This window comes from Otolemur garnettii, unplaced genomic scaffold, assembly GCF_000181295.1.
Source record: "Otolemur garnettii isolate 467f Iridium unplaced genomic scaffold, OtoGar3 scaffold00078, whole genome shotgun sequence".
NCBI classification, from domain to species: domain Eukaryota; kingdom Metazoa; phylum Chordata; class Mammalia; order Primates; family Galagidae; genus Otolemur; species Otolemur garnettii.
The window spans coordinates 8,667,839-8,692,503 of record NW_003852473.1 but is presented as its reverse complement, the minus strand read 5'-3'; the positions used below and the strand labels follow the sequence as shown (position 1 = coordinate 8,692,503).

Sequence of the window (24,665 nt, the reverse complement as noted above, 5' to 3'; positions counted from 1 at the left end):
TCACAGCTCACAGCAACCTCAAACTCTTGGGCTTAAGCAATTCTCTTGCCTCAGTCTCCTGAGTAGCTGGGACTGCAGGTGCCAACCACAGTGCCTGGCTATTTTTTTGGTTTTGGTTGTCATTGTTGTTTAGCAGGCCTGGGCTGGGTTTGAACCCACCAGTCTCAGTGTATGTGACTGGTGCCCTACTCACTGAGCTACAGATGCTGAGCCCAACTGTTCCTTTCTTTTTGCCCTCTTTCTTCTTCTTCTTCTTCTTCTTTTTTTTTTCTTCTTTACCTGATTATAAGAGTGTAATATACTTATTGGGAAAAAAACCCAGAAAAATACAGAAAGCAATTTATAAATAATCCTGATATTCAGAGATGATAATTACTGTGCTAAATTTTTTGGATTACATCCTTTTAGATTTTTTTTTCCTTCTGTTTTTCTGCCTCTTCTTTTAATGTGGCTTAAAGGTTTGTAATTTGGGGTGGTGCCCGTAGTTCAGTGGGTAGGACGCCAACCACATACACTAAGGATGGCAGTTTCTAACCGCCCTGGGCCAGCTAAAACGACAATGGCAACTACAACCAAAAAATAGCTGGGTGTTGTGGTGGGCACCTGTAGTCCGAGCTACTTGGGAGGCTGAGGCAAGAGAATCACTTGAGCACAGAAGTTTGGGGTTGCTGTGAGCTGTGATGCCACGGTACTCTACCCAGGGCAACAGCTTGAGACTCTGTCTCAAAAAAAAAAATGATAATAAATAAAGTTTGTAATTTGTAGTTTTTAATGATTTTGCTAGTTCGAAAAAATTGGCAGCTACATAGGAAAATTGCTGAATTCAGGGAGGAATTGAAGATTTATCTTTCTCTGATGTAAAAACTTGTCTATTTCTTCACCGTGGAAGGCATCGTGCAACCACTATAATTTAATTTTTTCATCTCTACTTTTTTGGGAGCCAATTTGACGTCATTTTATATGTGTGGGTGCATATCCAGATTGTTGGCAAGCTTTCCCACCATTGCAAATAAATCACTTGTTTTATGTAAGTCTTTGTAAATAAGAAAGGGTGCAGAACACGCTCTTCCAGTGGGGACACAAGATGGGTGACATTCATGTCACCAGTCATTTAACAGAAAAGAACAAAGAATGTAGAATTCTATTATGTGTCTCGCTTGTTGATTCTGAGGAAGTGTTTCATTCCATTGAACAGAGTATAGTTCTCACCTTTGTGATGGCAAAAACAACACTACCTTTAATGCTACCAGCCTGTTGAAGAAATGCTAGTTAAAAATTGAACATTCTAATGGAGAGAACTTGCACAGTACTGTCCCTTGCTAGTGACATTGCTATGATTATATTACGTTCAAAACCTGTATAGGAAGTCCTTGGGAAAATGGAGTTCTTACCTGGATATATTTTTGACTCTGAAGAACTTCTGTGGAAAATCCAAGTAGAAAAGGTAATGGTGGGGCTGTGAACTTCCTTCACACACCTGACAGCAGAAGCACAATAACACTTCCTTGCTGACAGTCACGGTAGAGTGTGCTAGAAGATATTGGAAGTATAGTAAAAATGGAATAATTTGGATTCTGAATTTAAAAAAGGAAAAGAAGCAGACTGTAAGGCATGCATATAACTCTACTTTAGTTGATCTCCTTGACCAGAAGTTAAGTGACCTTCAGTGATATGCTACAGCACAGTGGTTAAAAAAAAATAAGTAGTTAATATGAAAATAATTGAATTAGGAAGCTATAGGGTGCCTGTATAACATCTTTAAGGCAAGCAGCACATACACTTCAAAGAAATAAGGGTAGAACCAAATGTAAAATGTCTTAGGAGGCATGTCATCACCAAGAAGTCTAAGGAGCAAAATACATTATTGTTATGCAGTTGTGGAAAGAGTCATAAAATTAAAAAAAAAAAAAAACTTCCACCAGGCTGGACACATGGGAGGAGCACCCAGTGCAAGGCGTCCCTATACTGGTTGTTTCTGCATCTTACTCCTGAGATGCACACAGCCTTCCTGTGCAGACACAGACTGGGACATAGGCAGAATAAGTCTGTAGCATGGGGTCTGTGAATCCCTAGCTCTCAACTCTGCTCACCTTTTAAGGGGAACCTTTTTGCCTGTTGCCTGCATTGTAATGTGTTAAACTAATGTTCTTTAGACATTGAGGTCTTTGCCCAACTATATGGTCTCATGCTCATGATTTGCCCCATTTGAAATTCTCTAGAACCCTTCTTTGTCTGACAGTTTATTCTTTCTTGCCAAATGCTCCTCTGCAGTGTGACCCTTTTAGAACCTCTAGCGCAGAAAGGGAGGTTCTGTTCTTTTAGCACCTTTGGTACTTTGTCCCCATCTCTGTCAGGGAGCACAGTGCATTTCATAGTTACCCCAAAGCATGCATGTCTCATGGAGCTGTCTCTCAGCATCTAGACCACTGCCTGGCACACAGTAGGCTCTTGATACTTGCTTTAAAATGTAAGAGAGTGTCCAAGCTTAAATAAAGTAAGTCTAGGAGAGGTTCCTGTATCTTCTTCAAAGTTTTGCAGGTCCAAGTTGAGTAATATGATGCCTGATAGCTGTAAAAGAATAAGGTCAGACAGATCCATACCTGCAGAACATGTTCTGAACGCATATTTAGAATAGCGGTGATGAGATGATTTAGCGAGGGAAAGAATAACCTTTTCAATAAATGGTGCTGGAACAACTGAAAATCTACATGTAGGAGAATGCAGTTGGACCTCCATCTCATGTCATATACAAAGATTAACTCAGATGGATTATAAACTTAAATGTGATCACTAGAACTGTAAAACTCTAGGAGTAAAATTCGATGAGCTTGGCCTTTACGTTCATTCTTAGATACAACACCAAAAGCATCAACAACAAAAGAAAAAAATTAGATAAATTTGACTTCATTCAAATTAAAAATTTTTGTGCCTCAAAGGATATCACTAAAAAGTGAAAAGTGGGAAAAAAAATATATAAAACTCATATATTTTAGAGGAGACGTGTATAGAGAATGAACTCTTAAAATTCAAGAATATGAAAGACAACCCTTAAAATGGGCCAAGGATCTGAATGGACATTTCTCTAATAATACATAAAAGATACTGAATCTCATTATTACAGAGAAATAAAAGCAAGTCAAAACCACAGTTCAGTAAACTTCATACCCATTAGGGTGGCTATAGTCAGAAAGACAGATAATAACAAGGATTGGCAAGGATATGGGAAACTTGAAACACTCATACACTGCACATGGTGGTTTAGAATGGGGCAGCTGCTTTAGAAAACTCTTTGGCAATTCCTCACATGGTTTGAGTACATTAGCATATGACCCAGTAGTTCAAGGGAAATGAAAACATAACCACACAAAAACTTGTACATGAATGTTCATAGCAGCATCCCTCATAAAAGCCCCAAAGTGGGAACAACCCAAATATCCCTCAGCTTATGAATTGATAAATAGAACATAGTATATCCATATAGCACTTTCAATCCATAAAGAGGATTGAAGTGCTGACATGCTAGAATGCGGACGAGCCTTTACATGTTGAGCGAAAGTCAGACGTAGTGGTTGGTCATCTCCCCTAAAAGTCCACAGCAGGCAAATGCAGAGACCCACCAAGACTGGGGCCTGTGAGAGAGACGGGCAACGATGCGCTGCTGGTGGGCCTGGTGCTTTTGCAGGGTGGGGATCACGTTCTGCAGGCAGCTGCTGGCAGTGGTTGCTTAAGTCTGTGAATATACTAAAAGCTACTAAATTGGACATTTTATAAGGATGGATTTGATGGTATATAAATTATGTCCCAAAGCTATTCCAAAAGGAGTGGGGAGAGGAAGGCAGTAACATGTCCCAGTTAAGAATCAGCAAATAGTGGGGCAGTTGGAAATGGCCTGCCTACCCTGGGGCTGCTGGTGGTGGTGACAGTGATAGTGGCTGCTGTGCCCTGGCATGTGGCTTATATCTCCAGTTTCCACCATCATGGTTTCACGTATGAGAAGCCCAACTAGAGCTAGGATTGCAACCCAGACATTTCTGTTCACACTGACCTTTCTCACTGGTAGAATCCTGAAGTCAGTGGCAGAGCCGGTCCTGGTGGGTGTGTTGCTTTTGGCAGTGTGAGTATAGATGTGAGTATGGATGTGTGGTGTGCCTACTTTTATCCATCTCCAGTTTTAAAACACCAGCTATTCTTGGGTGAGATGACCTGTTACTATAATTGAAGAGGGAGGCAATTGAACAAGTAAAGATGTTGCATTAGTAACTAAACTGAGTGGACAGAGAAATTCTTGATTATAGCAGATTTGTTGTATAATAGCTGAAAATCCTTTGAAGACAAATTAGTAAAGTTGGTAAAATAAATTTGACAAAATAGACATGTTGGTAATGAGCAGATAATCAATCTCATAGCAAGACAAACCCCTGGAGTCTGATAGATAGCTGTGCAGACACACAGAAAATAAAAGTGAGGAGAGTCTGTCTGGTTGAGAGGACACTTAGCACCGGGGTCCTCACGTCCATCCTGCCTCTGCTAGTACAAGTTGAGTTGCAGCTGGGGGACCAGCAGGTGGTGTAGTTGGGGAGAACATGGACATTACCTGGACAGTCCTTCAGATCCCACCTTGGCTGCTTTCTGTGTGTAATAACTTCTATGAATTCTGTCACCACATGTGGGGCTATCTATACGATAGAGGGAAGAATTAAGAGAAATGTTATGTGAAGTGTGGGCATTTGATAAGTGTTAGCCATTACAACAAAAAAGACTGTGTTAGCAACAGTTGCAATGAATGTTTGGCAGGGCTTCTGTTCCTAAAGATCTACTGAAATCACATGGCATGAAGCAAGTTTTTCCTTCTATTGTATGCTAGTCATGGTTGTTATTTTTTAGAACCTCACTATTAACTTTCTAAATAATTTATATATAAAAATATTTTAAGTAGGTGCCTAAGAAATTTTATTTTCCATGCTTCCTTAGTAATTCATGATATATTTTACAGATATTATAGGAAAAACTTCATATTGACCCAAAGATTAAGAAAGCACATGAAGGCTCGGCGCCTATAGCTCAACCGGCTAAGGCGCCAGCCACGTACACCTAAGGTGGCGGGTTCAAATCCCCAGCCCGGACCCGCCAAACAACAATGACGGCTGCAACCAAAAAATAGCCGGGCGTTGTGGCGGGCGCCTGTGGTCCCAGTTACTTGGGAGGCGGAGGCAGGAGACTCGCTTGAGCCCAGGAGTTGGAGGTTGCTGTGAGCTGTAATGCCACGGCACTCTACCCAGGGGGATAGCTTGAGGCTCTTTCTCAAAAAAAAAAAAAAAAAAAGAAAGCACATGAAAAGAAGTTGAAACATTGAAGTTAATGTTCTGTCATTTGATTTACCACTGTTTTTCCACATTAACTGTTGTGATCCCCAAACTTTGGAGAGCAGTCAAAGTATTTTTGTTACCTGGAGAGTCCTGCTTCTGTTTCTACCTTGCCTCACTCCATTCTTGTAGGAATTAGTTAATGAGTCAGTACCTGTTGAAGTTATATATATTCCATTTCCCTTGGCTAAGAAGAGACATGAAATATATTGAAAAGAGCATTTAAATTTGGTTTGGTTGGCCGTTCTCCAAGGGGGACTATTTGAAAAGTTGGCTAGAAAGCATAAGCCTCTGTGGAGCAGTAATGGGGCCTGTTCGGTGGAAGCTGTGGAGTACGTCTCCCTGGTCTATGGAACAAGGCGGTGGAGCTGTAGACATCAGTCTCAGCTGCTGCCTTTGGTGATTACAACCTGGGATGAAGCAGCTGCTTTGTCTCACCTCTGTCACTGTGACACATTGTGACAGTGCTGAACACACACAGCTCCAGGGATTGCCCTGACACACTGAGACTCAGATCCACTTGGCAGAGAAAACTGGATTCTTTTTGAAGATTACAAGTCTTTGGAGGAATTGAGTTTTCTATAGGAAGTTAGGAAGGGGTTTAGCAATGTACAGAGTGTGTATATGAGCTGGGAGGAGTGGTGTGGAAAAGACTATGGTACTTAGGTGTCACTTAGTTTCCATTATCAGTGGATTTGCAGCAATTTTATTTTTCTGTTTATGGCTTATTTTATCTGAAGAGTGGTTACAGATAGTGTTGGCAATGCTAAATTAAAGAACTATACCAAGATGTCCCCTCCCACAAAGTGCTGTGCAGGTTTCCTTTTCCTGAGCCTTTCCCCACTCTGCGTTTTCTCTTTGATTTCTTTCCTTAGTCTCTATGACCCTGGCACTGCAACATCATAGAGCACGTGATCAGCAGTAGGAAACCTGGGCCCAGGTGGGCTCTGTGTTCAAGTTCTGTAGGATATTTATTGGGTGTATCACTCGTTCATTTCTTGATGTTTATTGTCTATCTTTCAGCATTTCTTCCACACAGAGGCAGGGCCTTGGGGTGCCCTCACATCAGTGGATCTCCATCTCCTTGGAAGGTGCCCAGCATATGATAGGCATTTAGAATTTGGCTGGTTGGAGCTGTTTTTATATTGTGAAGGGAATAGGGGAAAGGAAGATGTTTGAGGGTCTCTGAGGTTCTTTTCTAATCTAAAATTAAGTGATTATCCTTTAGGGTTCATAATGTTACTCAAAAAGATGTTCAAGTGAGAATATAAATAAGTCTCCAAAAGCAATCCTTAGCAAAGCAGTAGCACTGACTGGTGCTTAGCATTGCATTGACTAGGACGCTATTCTTCACTTCTAGACAAAAATGAGAGTTGGTTTTCATGATGGTATCGAGACATCTCTGGGAATGACTTGTGAATTATTATTGTTAAGTCATGCCCATTACACTGAATTTGATTTTCTTACATAGTTATCGTCTATCTTTCTAAATTAGTAACTCATATTCATCTTGTGTAATAACTGTTTAAAACCTTTTCCTGACCTATTAGGTGACAAAACTTCATCAAAATCAGATGACTTTTATATTTCTTATGTTCTTTGAAAGATTCAGAGACTTGGACTCACAATATGGTCCTTTTGATCAATAATACGGTATTACCTGACTTCTGTCAGAATGGATGTGTAATTCTTTCTTGTGCCAAGGAATCCACTGGCAGACTGGGGAAACTTTTTTGGAAGTAAAATATAAAATTCATAAGATACAAAGGAGAGCAATTATTTTGAAAGACAATTGTGAAAACTTTTTTAAAAGGCAGCACAGTAACTTTTGTGCTGCCGTACTAGCACATTAAATAGCCTCTAGCAGCACGTCTGATAACGACAGTGATTCTCAATTGGTGGTGATCATAACTCTTACTGTTTCTATGACACTGTAATGTAGTATGGAAATAACATGTTTTATTAGTAACAGAGTCAAAGGTATTGTTAATACTATTGTGGTTAGCTGCCTATAGTCATAATTGGAGGGAAAACAATTTCAGTTAGAAGATGGTGAAAATGTAATGTCTGAGTTCATGGTCCCCTGAATTCTGTTCATCTTGTCCTTGGGGCCTGGGAGTCCATAGACCTGGGTTAGGTCCCTGAATCTAGTGTAGTGGCCCCTTTGTTGAGTAGTAATGGTATATGTGAAATTTGGGACCATGGCTGTCTCTGTTACTGGGAACGGCAAACTCCAATTTCTTGATTTCTTGATGCCTTATAATTTGAGTGGCGTAGTACAGTAGAATAAAGAGCATGATATTAAGAGAATGCAGACATGTATAGGTGCTAATGGAATAACCAAGAACAAATATACTAACCTCAGTCTTTGCCTTTGTTTGTTGAAGGCATAGCTGTGTTCTTCTCTGGGAGGTTATCCTGGCTCTCATACAGGTGTGAGTGATAAATGTCTTGAATGCTAACATTTTCTGTGTAATTATAAGAAGTTACTTTATGTTGAGGAAAATGTTGGTTGCTTATTGGCAACACATAGGCTCTGTTCTGTGTATTGGCATCACTGGAACACTCTGCTGATGTTTTTGCGGTGCTGAGGGTGTTTAAGAAGTTGGCTTGAGAAGACATAAGCACCATCTCTTTAGCACTGACTTGAGGCCAGGTGCTGCAGACCCCTGCCGCTTAATCCACAGAAGCTCATCCACTTTGCTCATCCACAGAAGTAGCCCACATGAAACCACCAACACACTCTATGCCTTCAAACAGCATCTCCATTTAATCTGAAACAATTAGTTAGTTCCTTTATTATCTATGACATAACATTGCCCAGTGCTGTCATGTGCCATGTGTTTTGGGGAAGGATCAGGTTTGAATTTTGATCTTCAATTTGGGTCTTTTGGAATTTAGGTTGGTGCTATCCCATAAACAGTAGTGGAAGTGTACAGCATTTCTGGTCAGAGCGTGTGGGCATGGGTCTTGTCACTACCTAGCTGACCCCAGGGTCTGTTATTTAATTATACCTGAGAACTCTCCACCTAGAATTCAGGACGTACGTTAGATTGCAGTTGCTATGTTTACTGGGGTGTGTCATCTGGATGTGACCATCACCCCTTAGTCTGTGCCTTACCTGTCACCTAGAAGGTCTTCTGAGTTATTATAATGAGTCAAGTTTTATGCTAAATATTTGTAAACTATTAAGTGATGTACAAATTGTAGGGGTTGTTATTGTCACCTTTGATTGTTAAATAACATTAACCAATTTGGTATTTGACCTTTAGCATCAGCACCTGGTCCTGTATTTCTTATGGCCCCTTCTTTGAAAAGAGGCTTCTTGGCTCTCTGTGGGGTCCTGAGAAGCTCGGCCCTCTCATGGGGAAGGGGAGTCCTCTAGCAGCACAGCTGGGGTGTGGCAAGATGGGCCATGGACAGCTAACTGGGGTCTACCCTGAGGTGGGACCTTACCATGGTGGGGTTGCAGTTCTTATGATGTATATCTTCACCTTGATGGGCTCCCTCCTTACCTTACAACGTGAGTGTGTTGTCCCCCAGCTGTAGCATTACGTCATGCACTGCAGTGATTGGAGCATAGACAGCTCAGAGAAAGCATTTGTCTCTGCCCTTTCTTCCTCCCCAGCCCTCAGTGCTCACAGATGACTAGAAAGAACGTGGTTCCGACAAAGACCACATGTTTTCTATAAGGTAATAAAAGTTGACTTCATTCATATATGGCCCAGTTGTGCTCCTTTTGCCAGAGTAAAGACTTACATAAGTGTAAGTAGAAGCTCACCTTTTTTCTGAGTTCATAAAGTGTTGGTATGCATAATGCCAATAGAAGGGTTGCCATTTATGGGGCTGTCACCTTATGCTGATCACCTTGGAATAAAACTTTCCGTGAGATTCGTCCCAGAAGCACAGAGACCAGTGCCATGTCAGTGCCTCTGCTGTGATTCTCCTGCCCCACAGCTCTGGCTTTGTTAGATGTTTGGATCTAATCATTCTCCCCTCAGTCTGTGTCCTACCTGTTGTTTGGAGTTGGGATGTGAGTGAAAATTAAGTACCAATGTGAAATTTAAGATGTTTGGATATAAATGAGTGTGCATATAAAAAGTTTGGAGATATTTTGTTTTCATTAATCAAATCATTACCTAAAACCTTAGCTTAAATGCCTTATAAAGCAGACGAAATTGGGTGCTCAGACTTAACCACAGGCAAGAGCTGTTTGAAAAGAGCAAATGTAGTTTCCAAAGAACTTTCTTTTCTTGATTTAGGAGTGGATATTTATTACCTAGCTCTAACTACTCTGCAGGATAAACCTTTGTTACTATGTTGAAGGCTTACAGAAACCCAGAAATATTACCAGTCATTTATTTTCCCATTTGGATACAAAACTAACCATCCTCTATGGCAAAAGTAATTGGTTCTCAGGGTGTGAATGGTAACAAAGCATTGCAAGGATCAAATATTATTTATTAACTATTTACACATGTGATGAGAAATGAGGTTAAAAAGTGATGTTTGGTGTTTTCAAGCACAGTTTTAATCATTAAATTTGAAAAGACAGAGAAGTAAATAGGGAGATTAGGGTAATAATATATTTAATTCTGCCGCTACTTCTAGAATTTTAAAAATTATTATAGGTATATAATAGCTGTGCATACTTACAGGGTCTGGCACCATTTTTAAGTCAAGTAATTTAAACTTCATTTATAAAAATAAAAAGTTTGACCACTTCTATTACTCTTTTGTTACTTCTTGAACTTCTTCTAATTTTTATTTTCTTCTTTTGGTACTGGGGGGATGGTGACCATAGTCCATCTGCTGCAGCAGCCTCCATTGGCTAGGGAGGCGCAGCTTCCTCCCTCGACCCTGCGTGGAGAACAGCCCACTTTGCTCTTGTGTGCTGTTTACAGTGTTGGGAACACACAGAACATGCGTGGGGGGATAGCGAGTGCTCTTCTGCTTGGTAATGAATAGAGACGCTCAGCTTCGCTTGGGATTAAATACGTTGAAGATGTATGATCTTTCCATTTTAAATACTTGTGGTATTTAAAACAAGAGGGTCAGGAACAGCAAAAATTAACTGGGTCTAGACCAGTGGTTCTCAACCTTCCTAATACCACAATGTATTTTCATTAGGGGTCGCGACCTACATCATCTAGAACCATTGGTCTAGATGATCTGAAACTTTAGACTAGGCTATCAGCTGTTTACCAGAGTTGTGGAGAAACATTTTGATAATGAATGTATTTGTATCCTTGGTTCATGTTATATCTAAGCAGATAAACGTTATTCTTTTGGGGGTGGGAGGGCTTTTTAATTTGTTTGTTCATTTAACCAACACTTACTGAGAGGCTTCTGCATGCCAGTGGCAGTTGGGGGTTCGTGGCTGGGTGGAGGACAGCCCTGCGCCTGCTGTGGGCTGTAAGCACTATCTGCCAGGAGGACTCTGGGCTGTGTGTCCCCCACAGCTGTTTTGCATTGACTGGGCATTTTCTTCTCTTTGCTCACTGCTCGCTTGCTCAGTTTTACCTAAGACTTCTTTGTTTTTGGAACAGCCTGGGAGTCTACTTCAGACATGTTTGCAGCAGTTAGAAGTTCAGCTAGAGAGAGCCTAGTTTCCCAGGCTCACTGGGCCCCAGTTCTCTGTGTCCAGGCAGCACATTGGGGTTCAGTGCTGCTGGCTGCCAGTTACAGCTTGCTGCACACCGACGTGTTCACGTGGGCCCACATGCAGGGTCTGAGCTGCTGCCTCTTGAATTGTCTCTGTCTTCATTTTTCTTTTGCTTTCTTCCTTTGAAACTTCTTGTGTGATTCTTGTGGTTTGTAGCCCAGTAGGAGTAGAAAGGGAAGAGTTTCAGTCACTGAGGAATTTATCAAAATTCCTTTGGAGCATTTCAGTTCAGTAAAGGGAACTACCTTCTTGCTCTCTTAGGTAAGAGAAAAAGCACTCAAAACAGTTAAGTACATTTAAGAGCTTCATTTTAGTTCTTGAACCCAAAATTGACACCCTTGCTGTAGCTTTATGTCCTGGGTGATTAGCTTGACTTTCCGGAGCTCCTTTCCTCTTCAGGTAACTATGACCAGATATGTCTCACAAGACTGTGGGGAGAACTTGTTGAGGGTTAACTGGGTAACTGGTGTGTGGAGCTTTGCCAGTGTTATGTGCCAGGTGCTATTCCAGGAGCCTAATGAGCTTGGAAGGCATAGCAGCAGGTACTCAGTGGCTCAGTAACTGTCTTTCCACATCTCTTAGTAACTCAGGTCATTACTGTTCAACAGTGGGGGCTATTTACAGATTCTCAGCATGCAGCTTCTGTATATTTCTTTACGTAATGAAAACTTTTGGTGTACTGACCAGTTTGAAAATCTTGATTCTGCCACTTAACTAGTTGTAATTTTAATCATGCTGTGCCTTGGTTTTTTCCCAGTATAGCAAAGATGCTTATATCTGGTTCTCAAAAGGTTAGAGAAGTCAAATGAGATAACTCATGTCAAGCAGCTGGCAGCCACAGGCCTATCTGTGCCGTCTTCTGCCTGGCAGTCTCCAGGTCACTTCATTTTGTTTTGGTGATTTTCTTCGTCATACTTATGTGAGACAGACAGACTCTCCCTGTGTGATACTATGCCTTATCCTCCAGCCCTTGCTTCTAGGTCACAGGATAGCAAGAATGTTAGGTACATGGAAGATTTCAGTAAATTTTGTGCTGAACTGGATAAAAAGACACAGTGAGGAACCGAGCTAACTGCTATTGCCATCAGGCTTCCTTCGTTAGCCCAAGGAAGATGTCTGAGTGATCACAGAAGATACACAGATCACTTTCCTACAGAGAGTGTGTTTGTTCATTTGATTGAAAGCAGATAAAGCTTATAGAACTTAAGGTAGAAGAAAATTGAATTTGGTTTTCATGGTTTGAGACTCTTAGGTTGGGCATATTAGTTTGCTGGTACTGCCATAAGAAAATATGCAGGACTGGGTAGTTTAAACAATAGAAGTTTATCTTTTCACAGTTCTGGAGGCTAGAGGTTCAAGATCAAGGTATCAGCAGGGTTGGCTGGCTTCTTCTAAGGCAGCGGTCTCAGCCTGTGGTTCGCAACCCCTTTAGGGGTCGAATGACCCTTTCACAGAGGTTGCCTAAGACCATGGAAAACACATACTTCTGATGGGCTTAGGAACAGAGATACTGCTCTACTATCCACCTCCAGGCGGGTCTGCCCACATGGAGATACACCCACATACATGTCATCACACCAACCTCATCACATACACCCTGTACAAATATACAGGTTTATGTGACAGGGTTGGCACCATGATGTACTTGTGTGGACCAGTCATACATGTGTAGAAAGCAGGCAGCTGCTGTGTTGAAAGCAACTACTCTGTTGAAAGCAGCTACTGTGGTGAAAGCAGCAATATTGGAGGTAAAACGACACTTCATGAATTATAATTACTGGGTAGATGTAAAATCATGTACCACAAAATCATCAACTACTGCAAAAAATATATATATAATCTACCATGGGAACTTAATTTGGATGCTGATTGGTCTTTCTGTATTCAGCTGTGGTTGATGTGAATACTGCCCCCTTGTGACAGTAACAGGTATGTAAAAAAACAACGAAGAGATGGTAAATCATAGGAAACTTTAATGAACTGTATTGACTGAACTATGCCATGTATCATCTTTTGTTTTTATTAAAGCTATTGTTATATATTATTTTCATTAGCAAACCATCCCATGACAATGGAACGTGTAGAGAAGAATGTTAAAAAAAGAAAATATAGTGAGGATTTTTTACTGTATGGTTTTACCTCAATAATTACAGCAGGAATTAAGAAACCGCAATGTGTTATTTGTTGTGAATTTCTATCAGCCAATTCTATGAAGCCGAACAAACTAAAATGCCATTTTGATAGCAAGCATCCAAGCTTTGCAGGCAAGGATACCAACTATTTTAGAAGCAAAGCTGATGGACTCAAGAAAGCCAGACTTGACACTGGTGGCAAGTACCACAAATAAAACATAGTACCCATTGAAGCTTCGTATTTGGTGGCACTCAGATCACCATAACTATGAAGCCTCACACCATTGCTGAAGATATACCAATGCCAGCAGCCAAAGGCATTGTTCGAATTATGATCAGAGACGAATTTGTTACGAAACTGAGTGCAATTTCCTTATCTGACAACACTGTCCACAGAAGAATAGATGACATGTCTGCTGATATTCTTGATCAGGTAATCCAGGAAATTACATCTGCTCCACTTCCAGTATTTAGTATCCAGCTTGATGAATCTACAGATGTTGCAAACTGTTCACAGTTACTGGTTTACGTGAGGTATATTAATGGTGGCGACTTTAAAGATGAGTTTCTTTTTTGCAAATCTTGAAATGACAACTACTGCACGTGATGTATTTGACACAGTTGGTTCATTTCTGAAAGGGCATAAGACAGCTGTTCTCAACCTGTGGGTTGCAACCCACAGGAACTTTATTAAGGGGCCGCGGCATAAGGAAGGTTAAGAACCACAGGCATAAGATCTCTTGGGAAAAGGTTTGTGGTGTTTGCACAGATGGTGCTCCAGCCGTGCTAGGATGTTGATCTGGATTTCAGTGTTGGTACTGAATAAGTCACTCACTGTATGATTCATCGGCAAATATTAGCAATAAAGATGCTGCCACAAGAGTTACAAGAAGTAATGAAAAGTGTCATAAGTTCTCTCATTTTTGTAAAAGCGAGCACTTTAAACAGTCGACTGTTTTCGCAACTATGCAATGAGTTGGATGCACCCAACAGTGCTCTATGTCATGTCACACTGAAGTGAGATGGTTGTTGAGAGGAAAAGTTTTAAAATGTGTTTTTGAGCTTCGTGATGAACTCAAAATGTTTTTTAATCAGAAAGCAAGACCACAGTTTGAAGCACTTTTCAGCGATAAAAGTGAACTGCAGAAAATAGTTTGCGTGGTTGACATCTTTGCCATCTTGAATGAGTTAAGTTTATCACTACAAGGACCAAATGCAACATACCTTGATTTGTCTGAAAAGATCCAATCATTCAAAATGAAACTTCAGCTTTGGCAAAAAAAATTGAATGAAAATAAAATTTACATGTTGCCTACCTTATGTGCTTTTTATTGAGGAACATGACATTGAACCAGACAAAAGGATTATGATGATAATTTCTGTGAAAGGACTTGTACATGCTTGCAGGCAAAATTTCATCAAACTTTCCAAATCTACCTGACACTCCATTTGCACTTGACAGAAGCTCATTCACAAAGTTGGAGATGTTCCTGAGATAGCACAAGAGGAGCTTGTTGAAGTTATTAACAGTGATGCAGCAAGAACTGATTTCTCTACAATGCCAGTTACAAAATTCTGGATCAAGTGTTTGTAGTACTGTCTGAGACTGTGTTGTGCCTTCTTCTTCCATTTCCAACATATCTTTGTGAAACAAAGTTTTCCAACTTATTGGTTATCAAGTCTAAATACAGAAGTAGGCTTCTTGTGGAAGATAATCTTTGTTGTGCTCTTGCAAAGACTGCCCCGAGAATTTCTGATCTGGTAAGAAAGAAGCAATCTCAACTTTGGCTTTTTAGGCATACTGTCACAAAATGTAGCAATGAAGTTTACTCTTGTTATATTAAGGCTACATGCTACACCATGCTTCAAGACAAAATTTCATTTATTTGTAATTAGAAATAAATATTTCACAATATATAATTACATATTGTTTTGTGATTAATCACTATGCTTTAATAATGTTCAATTTGTAATAATGAAAATACATCGTGCACATCAGATATTTACATTATAATTCATAACAGTAGCAAGATTACAGTTATGAAGTAACAACGAAAATAATCTTATGGTTGGGGGTCACCATGAGGAACACCTCGTGTTCCTCCACAACACGAGGTACTGTATTAAAGGGTCGTGGCATTAGGAAGGTTGAGAACCACTGTTCTAAGGCCTCTCTCCTTGGATTATAGATGGCCATCTTCCTCTGATGTCTTCACACAGTCTTCCCTCCGTGTGTTTCCTAATCTCTTCTTAGATAAATAGTGGTCATATTGTATCAGGACCCAACCATATGGAATTATACACATTTGAGGACACAATTCAGCCCATACAAGGGGCAGTCTGAAATGTCTCTCTGGCACAGCCACCTTTTCAAAGTTTTGGCGCTTCTCTGGAGAAGACACATGAATAACAGTTCTATTAAGTCATAGAACTGGGAAAACCTACATGAAGAATACTTTGTTCTGGCTTCTGAAATCACAATACTTTCTTCTGAAGCCTATAGCAGCACCTACTAGGACTTAGTTTAATTTCTGTCTTTTTAATAACCTTAGACTATGTATATGAGTTTTACTTTTTAGTACCTATTTTTTCTCATCTTTGAGTATCTAGCACTTGGTACATGGTATTTGCCAGGAGATAATAAGTGAATTGAGAACAGATGATTTGTCTGTTTTTGGACATTGTCACCATCAGTTTCATCCCCAACCCTTCAAGAAATGAATGCCTTTTCCATAGTCACCTATGAAGGCTGAAGACATATTTTATTGTCTCAGGATTTTTGGACTAAACTTATTCTGATGTCTAAATTCTTTCACTACAGTGATATATTTATGTGCCATTTTTATTAAAGAATGTTATTGCCACAAGTTTCTAAGTTGCTTATTATTTTATGCATTACTATTATTGTTCCCTAGACTTTCTTATTCTTTGTGGGAACATAGGCATTAATAACCTTAAAATAGATCAAAACCAAATTTGATAACTAAAATATGTTGCAATATATGTTATTCACTGTAATTGTAGCACTGTGGGAGACTGAGAAGGGTGGATTCCTTGAGCTCTGGAGTTGGAGACCAGCCTGAGCAAGAGCAAGACCCTGTCTCTACTAAAAATATAGAGAAAACTAGCCAGGCATTGTGGTGGGCATCTGTAGTCCTAGCTGTTTGGGAGGCTGGTCTCAAACTCCTGGCCTCAAATGATCTCCCACCTTGGCTTCCCAAAGTACTAGGATTACAGGTGCAAGCTGCCATTCCTGACCTTGTTTTCTTAATATAAAGATTAATGGATGCTAATTAAAGCCATACCTATCTTGTACACTAAAATGTAACCTAAGCCTTGATAGACTTGCCACTTTGGCTTAAGCAATATTTAAAAAAATGAAGCTAAGTCCAATTTTTTTGTTGTTAGAATGTTTTATACACAATTAAGTCATTTTATTTTGGCCTATGATCAACCTCATCAGGTGTAATGAGAAATCCATTTCAGTATACAAGTTCAATGTTCTATTTTGTTTTTGTTTTTTAAAAAACAAAACTTCTGTCAGTGTGTGTCTGACCAACTGTCTCTATCACAGCCTGGTGCTAGTGTCTGAGTTCAGTCTGTGTCCCCTTCTGTGGGGCTCTGAACCAAAGGCTGGGTTATCCCCACCCTGCCAGTTCTCTAAGGTCCCTGGAGCCTTCCCTGATTCTCCCATCTCTTCCTTTTGTTCTCTGTACCCCGCATCTTACCTTTTAGTTATGGTATCTGTTGTATTGGTTATTTCTCTTCTGCGTTTTACCAAAATTGTTTGTTTTTAGAGCAGGTAATGTGCTGTTGGCCACAGAGGCAGTGAATATTGGCATTGCACTATTTGGCTGCCTTCCATCAGTGAATTCAAACACGAGGGGAACGAGGGAGTAGATTGTTGATGGGCCTCTTCTGATCAGAGAAAGCTGCCCTTTGGAGTGTCTCCCCACACAACTCTTGTTCCATTATCAGGACAGCTCAGGGGCAGTGGTGTCCATCCTGACTTGGGAGTGCTTAGGGCATCCCCCTCTCAGTCCTAGAGTAAATGATGTCAGGGCACTTCTGCAGTTTCCACCCTTGGTGTTCCCTTTGACTCCTAAAGCCCAGTGATGATGGGACTGTGCATATCAAAGCAGGATGGAGAATGCTGTTAGGCAGGTCAGCCCTGGAATACTTGCCTATGTGGCCTAGGAAGCCTCTTTCCAGAAAACCACTGAACTGATAGCAACATCAGTACCAGTATATTCAAAGTTGTTCCTAAAATAGTTCAAGCAAACATTAAATTCCCTTGTCTTAGATGAAGCCACTGAAATTTTTGACAAAAGTAGATATAACTTCAAGCTTTTGGTCTCTCAAAAAGGTTTTATGGAATCAGAATTAGTGGTTGATGAATAGTTTAATAGTTAAATGTTATTATTTCTAGACCTCATTTAGCAGTTTGAATTAGAACGAGAATGTAATATTCATTAAGTTTTCTTCTATGAGGGAAGAGAAAATTAAAATTAAGGGGAAGTTGTCAATACTGCATATATTCGCAATGCTAACACCTCGTGCTACATTCTTTCCTTTTGCTTTTTTCTTTAGGTGATTGAAGACAGTACTGGAGTCCGCCGCGTGGTGGTCACCCCCCAGTCTCCTGAATGTTATCCCCCCAGCTACCCCTCAGCCATGTCTCCTACCCATCACCTACCCCCCTACCTGACTCATCACCCACATTTTATTCATAATTCACACACGGCCTACTACCCACCTGTTACTGGACCTGGAGATATGCCACCTCAGTTTTTTCCTCAGCATCATCTCCCCCCAACAATATATGGGGAGCAAGGTGAGTAGGGTATTGCTGTGTCAGAGACGGGTTGTGACATTTGCATAGTTTGAGAGAGGAGAGCCCTTTGTCTTTTCTGTAATGAGCAAAGGTATAAAAGGCTCCATGCTGTGAGAAGCTCATGGGGAATTCCCAGTGTCCTGTGTCCTTAACTGTGTCTTGGAAAAATTACTTTGTGTGTTGTGACTTTTTTTCTTTCTCTTTTCCTGAATTCTGTCCCTTACTGCCACCCCACAAAGATTAAGAAAAGTAATCCTTTTATTTTAGAAAAGAAGCAGTGATTTACCTATGTGCCCCTGTGAGAGGGGCCTGAGGCAGCACTTGAACATGCGGTCTTTTGGTCACCAATGTGGTCCTCCAGTGAAGGGAAGATTGAAAGGTGTTCTGTGCCCATTTCCAAAGTCAGAAGACTGTGAAATCTCAATAACTTTAGGTTTCCTAAATGTTCTGTGTTGCGATCTTGGCAGAACTCAGAAATCACCTTGCTGTTGATGTGACTTTCCCAAACCTGTTTTTAGTTTAAGACTAGCCATTAGTGCAGCCATAGTTTCACTGGCTGTTATTCAGATACTTACCTTGAAATGAAAATAGCCTCAGAGCTACTGACATTACATCTTTTTAAAGGTTTTGGCCTTTTTGGTTTAGTCTAAAGCCCTTCTCTATCAAAATGGATACCAAGAAACCAGATAAGGGAGGGTAAAAATTAGACTTTAACCTCTAGAATTTTGCAAAGTGATTTTTTCCCCCTGAAGTCTGACTGTGAATTCAAGGATTTACGCTGGTTGAGAAAGATTGTATAAGAAATGCCTGTTACGCTGAAGAAGCTTTTAGCAAGTTATCCCCTTACTTTTTCTTATCAATTACACCTGCATGAGTATTTCTCTGTATGTTCATCTCACATTGTAATTTTTTCTTATTAACAACAACAACAAAAATTGAGATGGGCATTTTGAGTGAAATATCTTGTTGCAACTTAGATATACAATTTGATTTGAAAAAAAATTTTTATATGACTCAAGTTAATCAGGTACTTTTATAGCAGCATGTTGGGAGATGATAGCAAAACATGAAATCAGTACTTTGATTTCACAGCAACACCATTGTCTTCCTATTGAAAAAACTGGAAAACGTTAACTGTAATTTCATTAAATTATAATTTAATTAAAAGTAGGTTAGGTAGCAATAGCTCAGGCCTCTAATCCCAGCCTTTTGGGAAACCAATGCAGAAGATTCCCCAGTCTCTATTGGCTTATAAATAAAAGGCCATTTATATATTTTTACCTTAGATATAAGTGTGCATAGCCAAAAGCAATTTAAACGTTAATTTTCTAAACCATACGAGTTAACAAAGTTATTCAACACAATTTAAAGATTTTTATGTTAGTGCCCACAGGGATTATGTTAAATCTTACCTGCGATGCATTATGGCATTCAGAACATTTACTGTCCTCTGGTATATTTTGACATAGTTTATTTGATTATGCATATACTCTCTAAGTTGATTTGTTTTTACACATTTTATAGTGTAAAATCTTTCTCTTACGAGGAGTTTTTTTTAAAAGATCTTCCTTTAGCTATATGAACAGAAAGGAAATAAAAAGTTTAAGAGTACTAGAGTCACTCTGGAGTCCAAAATCTTTTGGAGCTTTACCACTGAACAATTGAAACATAAATCATTAAATTATTTAGGGTGGCCATACATTTCTGATATGCCTAGAACAGTCCTGGTGTAGGGCTCATGTCTTGAAGAAATTATGAGTATTCCCTTTTCATACTCAGAAGTGTTAAGATTTTGGTGATAATTTATATGATCCCTCTGTATGTGAGGGACCCTTTTTCTTATAAAGATGTAAGGGCCTTACCTCAGTGTTATGCATTGTCATTTTTATTAATGCCCAAATATAATTTCAATCTGATTTAAAAATTTAAATTTAAATTAAATTTTCCCCCTAAGATCATAAGATTATTTTGAAGGCTCCCATTTGTGGAGCCAGGTGACATTTTATTTTTGATTCACTTCCTATTATTCCAAGAGAGAAGTTTGAGGCTACAACTGAGGATGTGCAGCATCAGTTTGAGGCTACAACTGAGGATGTGCAGCATCAGATTGCAAAGCTGGGTCTTATTTGCCCCTACACTTCCTCCTTGGACATTTTCCCCAATTCTGTGAACTTTGATTATTTTAATGGAAATTTTTCATTTCCTTATTTTAGTAAGTTTTGTTCTAATGTTGACTCTTTTGGATGCCACAACAACTCCTTATATTCTGGTTGCTCTATACTTTCTGACAGAAATGTTATTCTGTCTGCAAGGATAAGATACTTTTAAGTGTCTTGATTCAAAGTACACTTTGAAAGGAAATATTTTATTTTTTTCTAATTTTTTCATGTACTAAAAACATTTTGACAGGTAAAGTCAAATTTAGTACTTATAAATTCAAACATAATATGAACCCTTTGAGCTTTGTCTTTAGTATTCTTCATTACTTAAGGAAAATTTCTGAACACAGTATAGTTTTTAATGATTGATTTATTTCTTGATTGGTTGGAAATGAATGGGAATACTTTAAATATGTAATGTATAAAATACTTCCTTAAAATTTTTTTTACCCTGTATTTAGTAATACGTTTAGCCTTCTTTTATACTTTAGACTTATCCCTTCAGTGGCCAGATCGTTTGCCTATTTAATAATTTATTATTGAAATGCAGACTGAGCATTCATTTGTCATCATCACCCACTTTAGAAATTATACCGCTCTATGGAATGTCAAGCTACATCACCCGAGAAGACCAGTATAGCAAGCCTCCGCACAAAAAACTCAAAGACCGCCAGATCGACCGTCAGAGCCGCCTCAACAGTCCTCCCTCTTCCGTCTATAAAAGCAGCTGCACAACAGTGTACAACGGCTATGGGAAGGGCCACAGTGGTGGCAGTGGCGGAGGCGGCAGCGGCGGTGGGCCAGGAGTTAAGAAAGCAGAGCGGCGAGCAAGAAGCAGCCCAAAGTCAAATGATTCAGACTTACAAGGTAAGTCTGCTTTAAAGAGTGAATTATTGGGACAGGGACATCCTAAAGGAAACATCTTTATACATGAGAACATTGTTTCATGTTGGGTAGTGTTTCTGCTAAGAATGTTTGGGTAGACCTTCTCTGACCTGTTTCTTCTCAGAGTGGAAAGAATATTGCATCATTTATTTTTTATTACTACATGGCAGAAATATTACTTTTTGGTCACGTGTACCACGTAACTTTCTATTTAATCTGAAAATGTTTTCACATTAGCCTACTTTTGTTTTTGTTAGACAGACGTGGAAGAAATTCAAAATAAAATAAATTTTTCTAAGTACAGGCTAGTTGAAATCTCAAAATAATTCTGCCTTGTCATGCCAGATATAATTACTTCCAAATTTATTATATAATAATTAATTCTGTTATTAAACTATTACTAAACTGAAATATAATTTCTGTATTTCTGTTTAGTTTCAGACTTTAGTTATTATTTAATGCCATCTTTTTTATCCCAAGTCAAGTATTCGACGACCAAGACTGTGATGGAAGAATTGGGATTATCACATATAGATCAACAGCAGCTCAAAAGGGCATTTTCTTTTTGTAGGTTAATGTTATGGCTTTAGATCAATTGGGGAGGAAGATATATGTATTTTAAATGAAGTTTTGGGGTGAAATTTAGGGACAACCTGTTTTGATGTCTCAAGGCTTTTTTTTTTATAGGCATGGAGATAATTGACTTAAGTGAAGCAAAAGAAGGTAGGTGAGTCTACAGCTATAAATTATTGGAAAAGATAGACAGGAGCAGTTGTAAAAGACAGGACAAGAACTGACTGATACTCAACATACTTGCTGATTCCTTACTGCAGCTCATCCAGGTGGAGGCAGGGACGGTGTCCGTGCAAATGTGCTTATGAATGAGAAATGTGGAGGTCATGTGTGTTTGGGTGTCTGACGAAGACAGGCCTCTGACCAGCTCAAGGAAAGTTAGGTAAAACCAGGTATTGGCGTCAGTGTCCCCATTATGTGGGTGAGTGAATCAGAGCATGAGATGAATAGTAAGAAACCATGCAGTGTGAGAGCACGTTATCTGAGTGACTATGGTGTGCATTCTTTTCATTTTGTTCATTATTCTTTTCTGTTTTCCAAATTTTACTTACAGTTAGTTATCATACCTCATTCTTAACAATCCTTAAACAAAAGACAAGTATCATATTAGAGAGTGAAAGTTCAAGAGGCTTTCGTAGTAACACTTCAACTATAGCTGTATAATAGAATTTATACCAAAAAATTAGGGGCAAGTTTTTCTAAAGGGAGTTTTCATCCAATAAAGGACATATAAACTGCCCAGACAGCTTATGAGTTTTGAAGTACTTTGATTACTTGACTCATTCTTTAATAATTTTTGCCCTGCCTTATGCCAAAACGATTTAAGGCAGATGACAGATACATATAATAGAGGCAGGTTAATAAATTTAAGGAAGCATTAGGGGCAAAAAGATAGATGATAAGGGAAGGAAAATAAAATGAAGGAGGTTGAAGTTATCGCAAAAGTTAATGCAATTATGGATTAACTTTGGCAAAAATAAATACCTTTCTTTCACAGTTATTTCATATCACATGTATCTAAATGTATAAGCTGCTCTGGTTTTTAATATTATAGTTGCAAGAGAAGAAAGGGATTTGCATTGAAATCTACACCAAAGTATTTGGTAATATAGATAAGTATGTTCAGAAGCATTTTGGCATCATACCTTATGAGAGAGAAAATACTTGGAGCACACTGGACCTTTACTATTGTGTGGAATACATGTTACTTTGCTGGGCAACAGTGACATCACTTTTGACTTGGGCTTCTGGGAACATGGTGTTTCATGATAAAAAGGAAACAAATTTAGTTCAAACTTGGTTTGTTGCTCCTGCTCTTGTCAAGTCGCCCCCTCAGACTCAACCAGAGTGCTGCTCTCAGTGTGCTTGGAACAGAGAGTCAGTGGGCTGTTTGTGCGCCCTCCCTCCTTTCAGTTGGAAGCTGAGGGTATTTGTGTATGGGATGAAAAATGCATGTTCACCCAATAAGTGGAAAAACTTACTTCCACACAAAAACTTGCATATAAATGTTTGTAGCAGCTTTCTTCATAATGGTCAAAACTTGTTAAGCCCTTAGGAGGTGACTGCACTGCGCAGCCTCCTAGACAAAGGGAGCATGGTTCAGTCCTGAAGGCAATAAGCTGCCCACCCAGCAGGGTGCAGAGGAATCCGGCGTGCATGCTCCTGAGTAGAGGCCAGTCTGAAACCCACAGTGCGCCCCTCTGCATGGCGTTCTGGGAAAGGCAGAACTGTAGAGACAGATGAAGAGGTTTCATAGTTTCTAGGAGTAGGTCGAGAACGAGAGACGTAGGCAAAATGTCAAGGATTAGGGGGCAGTGAAACTTCTGTATGGGCGCCTGGATCCACATGGAGGGTGGATACCCGTTGTTACGTGTTTGTCCAGAACCACAGGATGCAGCACCCCAGTAGAAACTGCAGGCTGCAGCGGCTGGAAGGAGGCGCTGGCAGCTCCCGCTGAGGACACCTGCCCCAATGCTGCCGCGGGAGGCGAGGTGTGTGGGGCTCTGCTCCTTCTCAGTTCGGCTGTGAGCCTAAACTGTTCTAAAAACAAAGCCAATTCAAACATAATAAATCAAAGGAGATTGAGGACAAATAAGGTGAAGGCATGAGTAAGATTGCTGTAGAGTTGCTTGATGTGGGCCATGTACTTGGTTTGGACCTCCGGATTGTCGAAGCCAAGAGAGAGTGTGGGTCAGGTGCGCGAGGCCTCAGTCGTGTCCGCCTCAGAACGCGGGTGCCAGCTCAGGGGACCTCGCCAGGCTTCTTCCTGCCTCCCTGTCAAGGCAAACTCTCCTCCTGAGCTTCTCTGCCAGAGCTCGCCACAGCCAACTTCTTAATGTTTGAATTTGCTGTGGTCCTGCTTCACGTTAAACTGCAGTTACTGCTAGTCTGATGCCCTGGTTAGGCGTATGTGGGGTCTGCGCAAGGACAGCTGCGCTTAACCACGGCCGCCGGCGCCTGGGGGTTTCTCTCGGTTCTGCTTAGTTGGAGTCCTCCTTACTGTAAGGTGACCAGATGTCCCGCTTTTGAAAGATTTGTCCCGCGTCCCGCGGCGTTTTAAAAAAGTCCTGATTTTTGGAAAGAATGCAGGACAGCTGGGAATGGCGAGGCACCAGGAAGGGAATATAGGGTTTTGGGCTGCTGAAAAGGTTAATGTAACTCCATTTGGGAATGAAGAGGTTAATACAACTTCATTTGGAAATGAAAAGGCTAATGTGAACTCCCTACTCCCCTCCTGGGCAAGGTCACCCAGGTGGACCTGCGCCCTACTCCTTTGAGCCACAGGCTCCGCCCTATACATAATTTTTTTTAATGTATTATATTTGTAAATTGTACTTATGTTGAAATCAAAATATATATATTACAATACTATTTTTGCATTCTATGAAAATTTTTGTTGCTCCACATAGACCAAATTTTTAATTAAGAATACCCACCCCCGACAATAGTGTCCCACTTTACCAATGTTAAAATCTAGTCACCTTACCTCCAGAGGAGGCCAAGCCTCTTACCTTACAATTGCCGTGCTTTCGAGGGAATATATTAACAGTTTTC

The 24,665-nt window shown here is 40.0% G+C and overlaps 1 protein-coding gene across 2 annotated transcripts in view; it reads left to right on the top strand.

Moving 5' to 3' along the window:
- Positions 1-24,665, top strand: part of FNDC3B (fibronectin type III domain containing 3B) — a 371,182-nt gene that overhangs the window by 204,027 nt on the left and 142,490 nt on the right. For both annotated transcript variants that reach the window (XM_023515748.1, XM_003794293.3), the window contains exons 5-6: positions 17,751-17,994; positions 20,739-21,020. In XM_023515748.1, coding sequence (XP_023371516.1) covers positions 17,751-17,994; positions 20,739-21,020 — 526 coding nt within the window. The remainder of the gene's footprint in view (positions 1-17,750; positions 17,995-20,738; positions 21,021-24,665) is intronic.